This window comes from Narcine bancroftii, chromosome 13 (genome assembly GCF_036971445.1).
Source record: "Narcine bancroftii isolate sNarBan1 chromosome 13, sNarBan1.hap1, whole genome shotgun sequence".
NCBI lineage: Eukaryota > Metazoa > Chordata > Chondrichthyes > Torpediniformes > Narcinidae > Narcine > Narcine bancroftii.
Window position 1 is genome coordinate 32739143 of NC_091481.1, and position 17262 is coordinate 32756404.

At 41.7% G+C, this 17262-nt stretch overlaps 1 protein-coding gene across 19 annotated transcripts in view; it reads left to right on the forward strand.

Annotated features, from left to right (window-relative positions):
* eps8a (EGFR pathway substrate 8a, signaling adaptor) overlaps nucleotides 1–17262 on the forward strand; it is a 169942-nt gene that overhangs the window by 152064 nt on the left and 616 nt on the right. For 18 of the 19 annotated variants that reach the window (XM_069909216.1, XM_069909226.1, XM_069909220.1 and 15 more), the window contains 6 exons: nucleotides 1452–1563; nucleotides 1960–2106; nucleotides 2208–2243; nucleotides 9591–9801; nucleotides 11363–11543; nucleotides 11812–11944. In XM_069909216.1, the coding sequence (XP_069765317.1) occupies nucleotides 1452–1563; nucleotides 1960–2106; nucleotides 2208–2243; nucleotides 9591–9801; nucleotides 11363–11543; nucleotides 11812–11944 (820 nt within the window). The remainder of the gene's footprint in view (nucleotides 1–1451; nucleotides 1564–1959; nucleotides 2107–2207; nucleotides 2244–9590; nucleotides 9802–11362; nucleotides 11544–11811; nucleotides 11945–17262) is intronic. The other variant, XM_069909222.1, reaches the window with a different exon arrangement.

Sequence of the window (17262 nt, forward strand, 5' to 3'; positions counted from 1 at the left end):
ATGGCTTTAACTTTCATCTTAGTTTCTAACTTCATCTTCTTTTCTGTGATGTTGCTTCCTGATATCTGCTGGTTCCTTGTGCATTTCAGACAAAGTCAAAACCACTTTCCATGGCACCACAGTAGTTGAACATCAGCAAAAAAAAGACGAATTTAATTTGAATATTATTTTTGTTTTTCGATAACAGGAATGCAAGCAAGTAGTGTGCTATACACCACTCAGCATTGTTTTTCTGTTGTTTAGCTGACACTTTGGCCATTTTTCTTTTTTGTTTCTCTATTAGATTTCCAAATTTTTTTTTAGTTCCAAGTTTGTTTAATTTTTCCCTATGCTGCATGATCTTCTGTAGACTAAAAAGATTGTATGATTGCTACAATAACCAACATTTTAAATGTTATTATACTGTTTTAATTGCAATCTATCCAAGATGTAGAGTTTGATTTTCAAAGTTATTTGGCTTGTTGTCCACTTCATTCTGCATAGACACACAAGAAAATTCGGAACCTTCTCTTGTTTAATGGACGGTGAAGCAAAATCAGCTCTATTATTAATAGTTAAATGCCTAATTGAATGCAGTGGTTGGCATGTTTACAGCTGTGGTTCTTCGTTTACATGAATGCCCCGCCACTTTGATGACGAAAACTGTAGATGAGAAAGTGAGATCAGATAGCTAAGAAATTTGTTGGCTAGACAAAATTAAAAATGTGGAGAGTTGAATCCATGGTGATTCAGGATGCAAATAAGACTTTAAAAATATTTTATTTAACTGTGTCAGTATAGACTATCAAGCAAAGGTAATTTGATGGGTTTAGTACAATTTTGACCTTAATTCTACTAGTCAGGAAAACTTGAGCCCAGAAGTTAAAGGAAATGGACAACGCTCTCTGTCATTGATGAGCTGAGGCAGAGATGGAAATCAAGAGTTGACGCGTGGTAAATATGCTTGCAAGATCTGAAACATGGGGTCGAATCGGACATCGTTTATTACCAGCGTGACTCCGTTTCAGCCAGTTGGGGAGTTGAATCCATGGTGATTCAGGGAATGAAGTTTGTGATGGTGGCCGAATCTTAAATGTTTTGATGGAGGGATTTTTCATCATTTGGGTGCATTTGATTTGTTGGAGAGGATTAGATAAACGAAAGACAAATGAGCTGCAGACTATATTTTGAAGCTTTCATATTGATGTGAGTTTTTCAGGTCATTTTTTTATGATTGTTTGAATTGAGCCCTAATGTAAATGTTCTTCCAAATAACCAGCCACAAATTGGATTAGACTGCATTTTAACTCTATTGGCTCTGCACAAGCTGAAAATCACTTGATCCATAGCAATTTGAAGTGGCTGTCAATAAAGCTGTTCAGTGTCTCACATAATAGCACTTCTCTTTGGGTATGATCATTATGTCTTAATCTCAGGTTTTCTCACTCATGTGATATGTCTTGTTTTAAAAGAAATTCCGAAGCTTATGTCAACATGGAATCCAAGAAATTTGCCAAATCCAAATATGATTTTGTGGCGAGAAACAGCAATGAACTTTCTGTTATGAAAGACGACATGTTAGAGGTGAGGCTGGCACTTTATGCTGCTAAACTCTTCATTAACGTTGATGTTAAGGGAGGTAGTATTTCAGAGCCATCTGAGTTATATGGGATCATTAGTGTTTCCGTAATGCAGCATCCTTTGCATTTTGAAATAGTGCAACGTAAAACTGGAGTCTTGCAGGAATAAGCTAATGAATTCCTCTCGATATCCTCGGTCACGGATTGTGTAATTTTATCTCGAGCAATGTGGAAGAAATTGCATTAATTTCCGAAGAAATGTCAAACCCTAGTATGCTATTTAATGACAAGGCAAATTTAATGTTTTAAATATTGGGAGTATTTAAAATTTGCTGATATCCTGGTTTAAGTTGTGGGAAATGTGGTTATGGACTGAAATGGTGATCTCACTTCATTGCAGATCATTGATGATCGGAAACAATGGTGGAAAGTGAAAAATCAAAGTGGAATGTCTGGTTATGTGCCAAATAACATTCTGGATCTGATACGGAATCCTTATGGAGTTGATGACGGAATGCCTGAGGGTCTTTACAATCAAACATTTCAAGTAAGTGCTTCATCATGTGCAAATGATTGATTGGTAAAGACCCACAGATGCCAAACAACAAACAATCAAGTTAATTGCATTTTTATCCACTGTCTCGGCAGCTGTTGATGCCAAAGAAGGAATTTGAATTGTTCAAGGTAGGGCCATGGTTTGCCCTGAATGAGTGAATTTCACCAAACTTAAATTCTTTCTTGTCAAATCCTTTACTCTTCCTCATCTAAAAATATTCTGTAGAAGCTTCCTGAATTTTCCTCACCTGCATTCATTGGCCTGATTTCTTCATTAATGTTTGCCATTTGTATTAATAGTTTTCGTTTAATTTTAATGAATTAAAATTTCCAATATGCTCCACCATGATTTAAAAAAAAATAATCCAATAATTGATTCTGTGTTTTGGGATTTCATAGATTGAAGAGAGATTCTATAGTTTTAACCACAGAATCTGATCAAATTGTGATTTATATTGAATGGGGCAGGTCAGAAGTTTGAGTACATAAATTATATTTAAAGTGTTAAAAGTCTCAATTTTAAATTGGGAAAGGAATAGTAATTACTCACTGCAATAGGAAAACAGGCCATGTATGTTGGAAGCCTCATAGAAACAAAACCTGCGCTTGTTCTAGGTTACTTTATCCTCTGAGTGTAGAGTGCTGATGTAATTGCAGTTTCAAACCCATTGCCCTGAAGTTGTATTGAATTAAAGTGTGTTGATATTGAGTATTTAATTTGCATTCAGCATAATATGTCTGGAATAAAAATAATTTTTCACCAGTTTATTCTGGAGAGAAAAATTCCTATGTGCGTGAGTGACCTTTACTAATTTAAATATGCCTTGTCTTGAATAATCTCTGCAGCTGATCACAGAAAGTGCTTTGAAAAAATGTAGTCAGGCACAAGGTGAGGTTCCACATTTGTTGGCAGAACTGCCACAACTTGAAATCACTGTTCAACTAAAATAGATCAACCATTGGATTTTGATTATAATTGTAGAGCCAGCCTAAATGACCACAGTGTTCACCAGTAATTGATTTAATTGGGATAATGTTGTTCATTTGGATAATGGATCTTGCATTTTCAATTAATGTCAAATCAAGGCACTGAAATCCATAGACTGAATCTTATCTGTGATCTTTTGCACCTACTGGTCTTGACATACAGTTTTTTACTTTCAAAGTTCAAATTTATTGTCAGAGTACATCACGTAAAATGATAGACTTGAATATAGTTCTCAAAGTCACAATCATATTTGTGGAAACTATCGTGCCCGGTCAGATGTAATTGTTGAGATGCAAGGGTAACTCTGAATAGCAGCAGGAAGTTTTAGTTGATTGTATATTTGAAATGTAATGTTTTCTTTCCAGGGAAGTACTGATTTCAGCTTCAACCATGTCAATTTTTGAAAATGCTTCTCTTTGAATACCAAAAATACAATAATAATGATACTTGCTACATATTTCTATGAAGTTAGCAAATGAAGTGTTAATTTTAATTAGAGATTCAATTGTTTTTCCAGATTAGTACAATACATTTGCAATATCTGGTGGTATTGCAATAACACATTTTCCAATTAGCAATTAGACATGGGCTATAAATATTGACCTTGCTAGCCAGCCATGCCCATACCCATTGATGAATAACTTAAAAAAATTTTTTGCAAACAGCCTGCACTGACTAAATGTAACTGTTGTTGAGCAAACTATAATGCTGAGCTATAATTTTGATCTATAAGACCAGTTAACTATTTTAATCTTTATGGCATTGAATATTACTTTTAACTACTTGGCAGCTGACTGGAGTCTTAACATACATTTTCACTGAGTGTTCATCTCATGTTGGATAAATAGGATGAAATATTTATTTGAAATTTCCCTTCATTGGTGGTATATGAAGGGTGGGGGGGGCGGGGAGATTTGTTATTGATCGTCTGTGCAGTCATCTTCATTTCATGCCTTTGTTTTATTTTGGTTCTCATTTGCATCAATCACTTCCTGACAGCAATTGCTTGGAGAACTATCCGAGGTAATTTGTATATCTTGCATGTGCTGATCTCATTCAAGAATGAGATGGTGTTCTGAAGTCAACCTATAGTCTATTGAAATAACTGTGAAAATGTTATCAAATCTAATTTCCTTTTGAATCAAATGTGTTTGCTAACTCTGTTATTCCATTTTTAGCCAATGAGTAATTCATGTGTTCATTCTCTGCTTTGTCCTGCAAAGCACATGATATGGAGTCTGGCTTTAGGTGGTACTCTGACTGAGTGTTGCATGTAACATAGAAATCTATAGTACAGGAGAGGCCCTTGGGCCTATAGTGTTGAGTTGATTTAATAACCAACTCTAACAACTGCCTCGAATTTCCAAACTGCGTAACCCTCAATTTTCTTCAGTTCCATGTATCTATCTAATAGTCTCTTAAAAGATCCTAGTGTAGCTGCCTGCACCACTGTTTCCTTCAGCACATTTCATGCAGCCACCAATCTCTCCTCTTCCCCCCCCCCCTCCCATCCACATCTTAAAACTATGCCCCCTGGTGTTAGCCATTTAAGCCCTGGGTTAGTTGGTGGGGGGGGGGGGTGGGGGGTTGGATCATCTGGCCATCCAGACGATCAGTGCCTCACATCATCTTGTACATCTCTATCAGGTCACTCCTCATCCTCTGTAGCTCCAAGGAGAAAAGACCAAGTTCACTCCACCTCTCTTCATAAGGCATGCTCTCCAATCCAGGCAGCATCCTTGTAAATCTCCTCTGCACTTTCTCTATAGCATCCACATCCTTCATGTAGTGAGGTGATCAGAACTGAATACAATATTCCAAGTGGGATCTAAGTCAGGTCTTGTATAACTGCAATATTACCTCAAGGCTCTTGAACTCAATCCCACAGTTGGGCCAACATACTATATACCTGCTTAAGAACATTATCAATCTATACAGCAGATTAGAGTGTACTATGGACACGAGCCCCAATATCTCAGTTCTTTCACATTGCTCAGAGCTCTCCCATTAATATTGTATTCTGCCTTCAAATTTGACCTTCTTAAATGGATGACGTCACACTATTCTGGGTTAAACTCCATCTGTCACTTTGCAACCCAGCTATGCTTCCTATTGCTGTCCCAATGTAATCTCTGGCAAACCTGCAAACTGTCCACAACACCACTAACCTTTGTGTCATTTATAAACTAATCCACCCTTCCACTTCCTCATCCAAGTTATTTATAAAAATCTCAGAGAAGGGGGTCCCAGAATAGATTCCCCCAGAACACCACTGTGATCTCCAACCACAATACAAACCATCTACAACCACCCTCTTCCTTTGTGTATCCACAAAGCATGCCCTCCCTGGATTCCATGTCTCCTTACTTTCTGAATGGCCTTGCATGGGAAAAGTTATCAAATGCCTTGCTGAAATCCATACACAACATTCACCACAAAGAATTCAGTCAGGCTCATGAGACACTGCCTTCCCCTGATGAAGCCATGCTGATTATCCATAATCAGATGATGCCTCTCTAAATGTTTGTCAATCCTCTCAGGATCTTCTCCAACAGTGCGCCCACCACTGAAGTAAGACACTGGTCTGTAATTTTCTGGGTTATCACTATCTCTTTCTTGAACAGGGGTCCGATCCTCCTGTTCTTCACACACTTTGAATTTTAACATACAGCACGGTCGGTAATAGGCCCGTTCTGCCCATGAGCTAGTGCCACCCAATTGAATTACAACTCCAGTATGTTTTGAACGGTGGGAGAAAACCCACACCGACACGGAGAGAATATACAAATTCCTTATAGACAGCGCCGGATTCAAACCCCGGTTGCTGGCTCTATAAAACCGTGTTACTTGTAGAATGCCTTGGGGTAATCCTTCTCACCAAGGCCTTCTCATGGCCCCTTCTAGCTCTTCTGATCTCTTTCTTGGGAATCTTAATTGTCTAGAGCTCTATTGGTTCCCATCTTCTTAAACCTCATAAGTTTTTCTTCTCCTTCCTTGTTCACCATGGTTCTTTCACCTTACTGTGCCTCAATAGAATATAGTGGTGCAGAACACCATGCATGTTCCCTGAACATTTGCCACATTTCTGCTGTACTTTTCCCAGAATACACCTGCTCCCATTTCATGCTCCCAAGCTCCTGTCCAATATTTCCCCTACCCCAATTAAATGTTTTCCAAAATTGTCTATTCCTACCCTTCTCCAGAACTGTAACAAAGGAGAGAAAGTTGTGATCACTTTCTCCGAAATGTTCAGCCTGTTCTGACACCTGACCCAGTTAATTTCTGAATACAAGGTTGAGTATGGCCTCTCCTCTAGTTGGCCTATCTGATATCTTCCTGAACACACAGCTAAAAAATTCTACTCCATTCCAAACCCTTCACTCTGAGATAGTACCAATCAATATTAGGAAAGTTGAAATTACCCATCATAACAACCTTATTATTTTTGCACCTTTCTAGAATCTGCCTCCTATCTGTTCCTCAACGTCTCTGTTACAATTGGAAGGGGGGGGGGGTGCCTATAATATATACCCAGTAGGGTTATTGCCTTGTACCTGTTCCTGACTTCACTGACTCGGTAAACATTCCTTTCACTACTTTCCCTCTTTTCTGCAGCTGTGATAGTATCCCTGTTCACTGATGACACTCGCCCACCTCTTTTATCTCCCTCTCTGGTCTTTTTGAAACAGCTGTCGCCCGGCACATTCAGCAAGAAAGCAAGTCTCTGTCATGGCCACAATCTTGCCGTTCCATTTATTAACCCACACATCTACTCTATCACTGGTACTCCTTACATTAAAGTACACACATTTCAACCCATCAACTTGCTTTTTCTATGTTCCATTCACTGCCTGTCCATCCTCACAGTCTCACTACACATCCATCTACCATTTCACCAACTGCTTCATCATCTGAACCAACACTCTAGTTCCCACCCCCCTACCTAGATCGTTTAAACTCTCTCCAACTGCTCTAGCAAACCAGCCTGCAAGGATACTGCCCCTCTCTAGTTCAGGGGCAACCTGTCTTTTTTGTACAGGTTACCCTGGGGACGGCACAGTTGGCATAGCAATTAGTGCATTAAGCCAATCAGTGTCAGCGATCGGGTTCACGGTTTGAATCCTGCGACCTCTGTAAGGAGTTTGTATGTTCTCCCTGTATCTGCACCAACTACACCAACTCCTCAGCCACGCATGCATCTGCCATAACTTCCTATTCTTGTCCTCACCAGGGCGTGACACAGGAAGCAATCCAAACCACCACACGAGGTCTTCCTCTTTAGCTTCCTCCCTAACTCCCTTCTCGCTCACAATGTCTATGGACTTTATCAGTGAATTCTGTGATCCTGGCATCTGGGAAGTAACATACCATCCAGGAGTCTTGATCTTGCTTTACTTTTTTTTGCAAACAAATTCTATTTGAGGTTTAGAGGTAACATGAGGGGGAACTTCTTTACTCAGAGAGTGGTAGCTGTGTGGAATGATCTTCCGGGAGAAATAGTGGCGGCGGAGTCAATTGTATTATTTAAGAAAAGGTTGGACAGGTATATGGATGAGAAGATGATGGAGGGTTATGGGCATTGTGCAGGGAGGTGGGACTAGAAAGGGGTGTTTGGTTCGGTGCGGACTAGAAGGGCCTATTGGCCTGTTTCCGTGCTGTAATTGTTATGTTATGTTATGTTAGAATCTCTTGTCTATTCTCCTCACCAGTGAATCCCCCTAATACTGTCGCTCTCCTCCTCTCTCCCCTTCCCTACTAAGCTAGACTCCATGCCAGAGGCCTGTCTGCTTCGACATATCGTGGTCGGACCCCCACCCACCCCAACAGTATCAAAACTGGTATCCTTGACTGGGAACTGACTGCCTGTTCCCTTTCCCTCTCCTGACAGTATCCCAGCTTCCTGCATCCTGCTGTCTATGTGTGACTGCTTTCCTATAACTTGACTATCACTCCCTCTGTCTCTCAAATAATCTGATGTTCATCCATCTCCAATTCCTTAATTTGATCTGTGCAGAGCTGCAGCTTGGATGCATTTCTCACAGATGTGATCAGACACTTGTACTGCCCCAGCTTTCTCACAACCTGCAGAAAAGCTTACATCTGCCCAGAGTGACATTCCTACTGTTCAGACGATACCATAAGTAAAGACCTTACCTGTTACTTTTTCCTAGTGGCTCACTGTCACCTGAACCACCTCTTAAGCCAAAGTCTCACTCTTGCTCTGACCACTTCCACTGTGGTCACTCCCTTCCTTTTATTGGCCAGTTAATTAGCCAATAACTGACCAGCACCTATCTTTCCCGTTAATAGTTCAACAGTCCCACTCTCGATCTAACTATCTCTCGCCACTGCTGTGCCATGAAATGATTTTGAGAACACTTGCCATTGTTCACTCCTGGTGCCCTTAAACTGTAGATTTGGGTATCAATGTTTCAGAACAATTTTGGAGGTTTAGCATTCAAATCAGTGTCAGAGCTCCAACTGCAGGCACAAATGGCTAAGATTGCTTCTAAACAGAGCACACAACAGAAATTATTCCCCTTTGGATCAATTTACCAGCTCTTTTAACTATGTTGAACAGCTGCACTGTCACCATAATTTAAAAGTGATGCTGGAAATCTGAATTACAGGAAGAAAATGCTGGAAATATTTACCAATATGGGCAGTGTCTGTGGAGAGGGAAATGATGTCAGCTATGCAGGTCAATAACCTTTGGCCTTTCAAGAGAAGCTTCATTATTGACCTGAAAACTTGGTCCTTTTTCTCTCTTTTCAAATGCTGCCAGTCCTGCAGAATATTTTCAGTATTTTCTCATCTTAATTAGTAATGACTTGAAAGCAATCTCAGTAAGAGAAATATGCTGTAGGATCTGTGATATCTTTGTAATTCCTCCCCACCCACCTCCCTGATTTGGTTGATCACAGAATACTTTATTTTTTTTCCATTAAAATATCGTATCACTGTTTAAAAAACATTCTTTCCCAAAGGTCCTTCCTTCTAAATGCATGAAATATCAATGTGTTTTCAGCCTAATCCTTCTTCAGTTACTGAGGCTGTTTCATGATCTGGAATGTTATTAATTCACAGGAATCAGTATATTGTGCATTTGAAAGGAATTAGATTTCTTAAATGTTCAGCTTAGGAATATTTTATCCAAGTTATTAATAGCTGCATGAATGTTTGATATAATCTATTGTCTGATCTGAGATGAACTATTAGTTAAATTGTGACAAATAAATAAGGCATCTTTGTTAATGGGTCTCAATGAAATTATTATTGAAGAAAATGTATGCAAAGTGTTACAGTGGTTTTCTTTTTCTTTGGAACCACATTTACCAGATATTATTAACATTTGGAAAGCTCCTGGATATGGGTAATGTGGTTATTAATAGCTTAACCAATAATTTAAGACATTTCAGACTGTGTTTTCTTTATTGGTTCAGGTTTAGGAACGAAGCATTAATTATAAATGCTATTTTAATTTGCAGAAACAAAAGTTAGACTACATCGCAAGATCTCCAGTTGCAATCCCCCCTGCTCCTTCACCCCCACCTGCACACATTTCTGTCTCCACATCCCCTTTTACAGGTATGGTTAAAGGATCTTCGAAGAACGTCAGTCGCCAGAATAGTAGCAGTTCTATTGAAAGTACCGGAACGCAGAAGGATGTTCAAAGAGATGGGCACATATCGCTGAGCCGTAAGTTGAATGTGTTCACGTAATTGCAATTTAATAGAGCAAATAATTCTCATTTGTTATTGATTAATAACATTTGATGACGTGAACTGTGATGATGGTGCAATATTTAACTATTTCACCAATGATCAACTAAATGCTGTTTATTAGTGTTAGTCTGAGTCACAGAAGCACAGAATGATTGCAGTGTGAAGGAAGCTAGTCAGTCTATTGAAACTGTACTGACTCTAGGAAAGGATATCCCAACTACTGCCACCTCCATGATCCAGTAAGTTTTATTTCTACAGTCCGCTATTCCGGTACCAGCAACACTGGTTCGAATTTGGTGCTGTCTGTAAGGAGTTTGTTCATTCTCCCCGTGTCCACGTGAGTTTCCTCCGAATCTGCAACCCCCTTCAAAATGTACGGGGGTTGCAGATTAATTTGTGTATTTAGGGGTACAGGCTCATGGGGCAGAGGGGCCTATTACTTGCCGTACATTAAATTTTAAAATAAAAAAAATGTACAAATAGAACTAAAGCATTGATAATGGAAAATTGTCCATTCTCATCTTCCAATCAGAAACATTGAGGCAGTTTAAAGCTTCTTACAGATGCAAAAAGGAAAGTTCAAGTTAATGTCAGAATCTTACTAACTGAGGCAGGTGGATTTGTATTGTGGAATAAGGAAATGAAGGGAAACAGAATGATATTTTGCATGTGTCTTCATGGGAGATGAGATGGAATTAGTGGAACCCTTTATCCCAAGAGATCTCTGGAGGCAAACTTGAGTGGTATACTAAAGGCAGAATAATATTTTTTTTTCCATGTTAAATGGATCAATGGGTTCAGGAGATTTGGATTTATTATACCGACATACAATGAAAAGCTCCATTTTCAGATTTATTGTCAGAATACATACATGACATCTCATATGACCCTGAGATTCTTTTTCCTGTGGGCCAAGCAGAATTACCATTTATTGATAGTGCAAAAAAAACTGAACACAATATACACATGTAAACAAATAAACAAATGTGTAACCAACAGAAAAAAACAAAAGTAAAGAGTCCTTAAGTGAGTCTCTGATTGAGTTTGTTGTTGAGGAGTCTGATGGTTCTAGCATTTTAACGTATCACATAAATCCGACTCATTCGCAGAGGCTTCCAGCTATTCCAGGAGCTGCTTGGTCATTAGTTGGCAACAAGACTCTGGTCATGAGGATAAATAGAAAAGTCACGATCTTATTGGTTAATGATGCAGTAGGATACTAGAGAAACACAAAAACTGCAGATGTATGGACAGGTTTATGGGTAGGAAAGGTTTAGAAAGGCAGGCGAATGGGACAAGACAAGATAGACAACATGGATGAGTGGTGCCCAAGAGTCGGTTTCCATGCTGTCCGACCCTAATATTGTTTTAGCGTCCAAATGTCAGCAAAGTCTCATTGTGCTGTGCAGTTAAACTGAATTTAAAATCCTGGTTAACTAGATATTGCAGTTTATTTTTCTTAACATTTGAGCAAGTTCTCAGGGTTGCATTTGTTCTGGAAGGTCACAAAATATTTTCTCCAAAATCCTTTGCAGGCAGGAAATCCCATATGGAAGAAGTGCAGGATGAGCTCGCACACAGGCTTACGATTGGACGTGGTGCCGCACAGAAGAAATTTCAGGTGTTGCGAAGCAACAGCACGACCATTGGCATTTGCTATGATTCGGCCCCAGAGGAAGTAGCAGAATGGTTGCGGTGCAAGGGATTTAGTGCTGTGTAAGTGTGTTACTCAGTGAATGAGGGGAAAATGCAAACATTTGGATACAAAAGTTATCATTCAGTGAATGAAGATGAGCTGAAGATAGCAAATTAAAAATATTCTTCTTCTTTCCCTTTCTTGCTTATTTTCTGATATTTGTGGCGTTTTAGAAATCTGTTTTGCCCATATGTGGAACCTAAAACACAAAACCTGGAATGTCGGTCATGATGGGAAAATTTGAACAAAATATTTAAAGCATTACTTCTGGACTTTTTTGTGTTACAGAACTGTAAACAGTTTGGGAGTTCTCTCAGGAGCACAGCTCTTCTCTCTAAATAAGGATGAGTTGAAGACAGTTTGTCCAGAAGAAGGTGTTCGAGTATACAGTCAGGTTATGGTACAAAAGGCTGCTTTGGAGGTAATGCTTTTCTGAAACACTTCATTCAACTTTTAAGATCATGTCCATAACCATACCTGTAAAAGGGGATGTGGAGACAGAAATGTGTGCAGGTGGGGGCTATGTCTTATTCAAAATGAAAATAAATGAGTAGTGATTATGCTTTTCAGTTGACAAATATAATCGGTTATTGTTTCATTGGTACTAAAAAAAAATCAATGCACGTTTTCATATCAATCCTCCTGAAAGTGTATTTAAAAATTGTGCTGAGTGTCAGTTAACAAAAGTTCTAGAATTTTAATGCTGTCTCTCAAAGTAAGAATTCTAAGCATTTAGTGTGACTACACCAAGTCCTCAAGCAAGCAGAATCAGCTTAAAAAATGGATATTATAATTGAGGTCCATGTGTCAACTACGACTGATACATCAAATTCCTTTTGAGATTTTTTGAAGCAAATTGACTTTTCACCTTCTATTGTGTACAATGTTCTCCACCTGGTTCCCATTTACTCTAGTTTTATTGTGGCTCATGTGATACCACTCTCTGCTAAATGTGGCTGAGATGAAAGGGTGTGTCTCTCCAACTTCACCTCTAGAATTCGACTCGTTGGACCTTGCTTGAATCAAGGTTGGAGCAGAGTGGCCTTGGGAAAACCCATCAATGTATTGGTTAAAAGGAGAGTAATTGCCACATGATAGCAGTCAATAATATCTTCAACTGCTGATTGAGAACAGACTGATTAGGGCAGTAATTAACCAATTTTGTTTTGTCTGCTTATGGTGAACATAACTATGGACAATTTTCCACATTATCAGATCGATGCCAGTGTTGCAATTATATCCCAACTATTGGGCTAGAGGTGCAGTTAGTTCTGGAATTTGGATCTTAATTATACAGCCGGGGTGTTGTCTGGTCTCATAGATTTTATTGAAGGAAGTGCTGTTATAAAAATAAATATACTGTGGCACCTAAAGGGCAGAGCTACAAGGAAAACGTTTGACTCCAGTTGTGGTCAGCAAAAAAATTGCTACCTCCCAAGAATTATCACCCGGTACAATAGTCTGAGACTTGCGTTGTTTGGGAAGGGGGTGCAACCACAGCAACACAGAGGTGGAAACGGCACTGGTTCGCCTGTGTCCACATGGGCGGTTTTGAGTTGGTCCCTGGTATAAAGTTCATGTTTTCCCCCAATGTCCAAGAGCAGGGTGGAACCGTTGTTTTTCAGCACTTTGTACAGACCGATGCAGGGATGTTGCAGCTCTGTTCCCTATATCGGGCGGCGGACAAACAAAGTCCGCTGAGTTGAGGTCCACCGGTATGTGCGTGGGAGTTGAGCCATGGCTCGTGGCTGGAATTAGGGCCAATGCCCCTAGTCGCTGGCGCATGTGCTGAAGCTTGTCCAATGCTATGGATTCGGTACTGGCGGGTGATGGTGGAATGTCGGCGGGCCGTAAACTCGCAAGTCCTCTTTTGGAGCAATCCGTATCCCCAGCATCACCCAGGCCAGTGCATCCAGCCACTGCAGTCCTGCGAGTCATGCATACAGGGTCTGTTTCAGGTGTCTGTGAAAACGCTCCACTAGTCTGTTGGACTGCGGGAGGTCAGCCATGGTGTAATGGAGTCGGGTGCCACAGAGGTATGACAAGGCGACCCACAGTGCCGAAGTAAATGGTGTGCTTCTGTCGTGCCATCCAGGTAGATAGGAAGTCCTGGCACAAGTTTTGGTTGTTATATCGACCATGGGTGCGGCTTCCAGCCAGTGGGTGAATCGATTGACCATGGTGAGGATGTATCTGAGGTTGTGTGATACAGGCAGAGGTACAATGATATCAATGTGTATGTGTTGGAACTTCTGGGCGTGTTTGTGGACCGTGGCCAATTGAGAAGACTGGCAGGTCTTTGCCCACTGGGAGACTTGTTTTTTTAATCCATGCCAGACAAATTTGGATGCCATATGTTTGATTGTTGTCCATATCGACGGGTGCGTGAACCCATGTATTTAGTCAAAAAGTCTTTTGCACCACACTATTAGTACTACGGGCCGGGCTTTACCTGTGGAAATGTCACAGAGCGGTGTACTCTCTGGTCCTATTTCAATTTCTTGCAGCTGAATTCCTGTTATTGCAGTCCGGGAAGCTTGCACCACCATATCCTCCTGCTGGGCCATGGCCAATGCTGTTAAGTCCAGCCCCCCAGTGATGGAGCTGATCTCAGCTCTGGAGAGGGCGTCTGCAACGACATGGTCTTTCCCCGACACGTCAAATGTCAGAGGTGAATTCTGAAAGGAAAGACCATGTCGCTGTTGTCTCGCTGTCCATGGGTCTGAGATTTTTGATGGGGCAAAAGTGAGGGGTCTGTGGTCAGTGAATGCAATAAACTGCAGTCCCTCTAGGAAATGGCAGAAGTGTTTCTCAGCCAGATAAAATGCCAAAAGTTCCCTATCAAAGGCACTGTATTTAAGTTCTGTGGGCTGTAGATGGTGAGTGGCTGCCAGTGGCTGTTGTTCTAGGACTGCTCCTACTGCTGTGTTGGAGGTGTCCGACGTCAGTGCCAATGGGGCGTCCATGTGTGCTAACATGGTTGCCTTAGCGAGTGCCTCCTTAGCTTCCCGGAATGCTGTCTCTGCCTCAGGTGTCCAAGTCAGCAGTTTTAGTTTGCCCGTCAAGAGGTGGAAAAGTGGGTGTAATATCTTGACAGCCGCCGGAATAAAACGGTGGTAGAAGTTCACCATGCCTAAAATCTCTTGCAAACCTTTGATGGTGGAGGACCTTGGGAAGTTCCGAACAGCTGCTACTTTAGTTGGCAACAGGGCTGCTCCGGTGGACGTGAATCTGTGCCCGAGAAAGTCAATAGTGTCCTTAATGAATTCGCACGGCCAAGTTGACGGTAAGACGGAAATCCTGGAGCTCCTGCATTAGAGTCTGAGGAGCTAGCCGTGCTCTTCCTCCGTAGTGCTGGCCACTAGGATATTGTCCAGCTAGACGAAAACCAAGTGGGGGGGGGGGGGGTCCCTCTGGAAACTGCATCCATTAGGCGTTGGAAAGTTTGTGCTGCATTTTTCAAACTGAACAGCATCCTCAGGAATTCAAAAAGTCCGAATGGGGTTATAATAGTCATTTTTGGGCACATCATCTCGGTGTACGGGGATTCGGTAGTAGCCTTTCACAAGGTCTTCTTTGGAAAAGAGCCATTTCCCATGCAGGTTTGCAGCAAAATCCTGAATGTGCAGTAGCGATCTGGTACAATCGAACTGTTCAGCCTCCGGGAGTCGCCACATGGACGCCAACCCCCCACTAGTTTTAGGGACCATATGTAAGGGAGATGACCAGGGGCTGTTGGAATGCCTGACGATGCCCAGCTCCTCCATGGTTTTAAATTCGTCTTTAACCTGTTGTAGACGTTCGGAGGGAGCCTTCTCACCTTGGCGTGGATGGGCAGTCCCTCGGTTGGCATGTAATGTTGGGCGTTGTGTGGCAGAGTGTTCAAATGAAAATCCAGTGTAAGGATTTCGGGAAATTCAGTAAGGACTTTCGCAAATTTGTTTGTAGCTAGGGTTTGTTCGCACAGGGATGGCCACGTATTAGGCGAGAGTGGGCATGAGTGGAAAGTGGAGGCATGGACTAACCAGCAGCCGTGCACATCATCCAGTAGGTTATTGGCCCTCAGGAAATCTGCCCTTAGGATTAGTTGGTGTACGATTACAATAGTGAAATCCCTTCGGTAAGCCGAGTCTTCCAGCAATAAATGGACTGATTTGGTGCTGTAGCTGGGATAGGCGTTCTGTTTGCTGCGAATAGGTTGAATTGCTTGGCCCGTGTTTCCTGATCAAAGGCGTTTGATGGCAGGAGGCGTTTGCGTTTGGCTCCTGTGTCGACCGGTCAACAGCGCAGAAGAGGCCTGTGTGTTCGCTAAATGATGTGGCCATTACTGGCAGTGCAGTTTCCCTGGTTGTCAGCTGAGTAGATACACGGTGGGATGCAATGATGAGCATTCCAGCCCCACCTTCTGTGGTAGAAACACCACCCATCTCGTTGCTGACCTTTGAGTCCCCCTGCCTGTCTAGGGTTGTGGGTGGTTGCCGAGATGGACAAGGTAGTCGCTCTGTTGGACTGTTAGGAACCCTGTATAGTCTGCCTTGGGTGCTACCACATGAGGGTCAGAAAAATTCACGTCGTACAGGAACAAGGCGATATCGCAGGAGAGGCACTGTAAAAAGATGGCTTTGAACATCAGGCACCAAGTGTCCATCAGCTAGCGCTTGCATTTCAGTCATTAGCTTGAAGGGGGACCTGTCCCAGAGTTCATCAAGGCTGAGGAGATGGATCCCTCTTTCCAGCTCGGTCATGGAGAAAGATCGTAGGAGGTGGGTCTCGAACGCCTCATACTGACCTTTTGCTGGAAGGTCGTTCAGTTCATCTCCTTGTCTAGTGACAAGATGACGTACCAAAACTTTGTAGCTTCACTGGTAATATTGCAGAGCTGGAATTGTGCCTCCGCCTGGATGAACCACGCACCAACTTAATGGCCACGGCACTCAGAGCTGGTTCATCTGCCATTGTATATGGTTCCGAGACGTCTGAACCGTCGGGGTCACCAATGCTACAAGCAAAACTTCTGACTCCATTTGTGGTCAGGGAAAAAAATAACTGCTTTAACCAGTTTTACAGGCAACTTCTATGTCACTTCTGGTCCGGCCGTCCCGAAACTGGAAGTGAAGTCATGACGCTCCCGACGCATTCCCCAGTCTGCTGACTTCGTCCCCGAGATGAAGGGGGGTCCAGCGCCATCTTAGCGCAGATCCCTGGAACGCATAGTCGTCCGGAGTCACAGGGGATATTCAAGCATGAAATCCCGCCCCTTGGCTCGCGCTACATATACATCAGTAAGTTGTAGAATCATGCAGTACACTAGGAGACATTCGGTACTATTATACAGGTTCCTAAACAGCTATCCAATGAGCCAGAGTATCATATTTGCTGTGTACAATATTTGAAGTGCCTCAGTACAAAATACTGTAAAGTGAAACCATTCAACAGAAGGAATGGGGTAATTATTTTTTGCGTTGTTACTACAGAGGCAGCCCCACTTAATGACGTTGAACATTTTGTCTTTATCTGACACTACAGATGTATCTGAAAAATCAGTTTGGTTTTACTGGTCTTAAAATTGATAACAATAGAAAATGTTTTTGGTAATTCTATCATAAAGGACTACTCCACAATTCAGGAATTGAAAGGCGATGCAGTAATCTGAACCAAAGTTCAATCGGCTGGAGGGACTCTGCATATTGAGGAACATCAGTGGGAGAAAGAGCTATGTCCTTGCTTGGTTCAACAAGC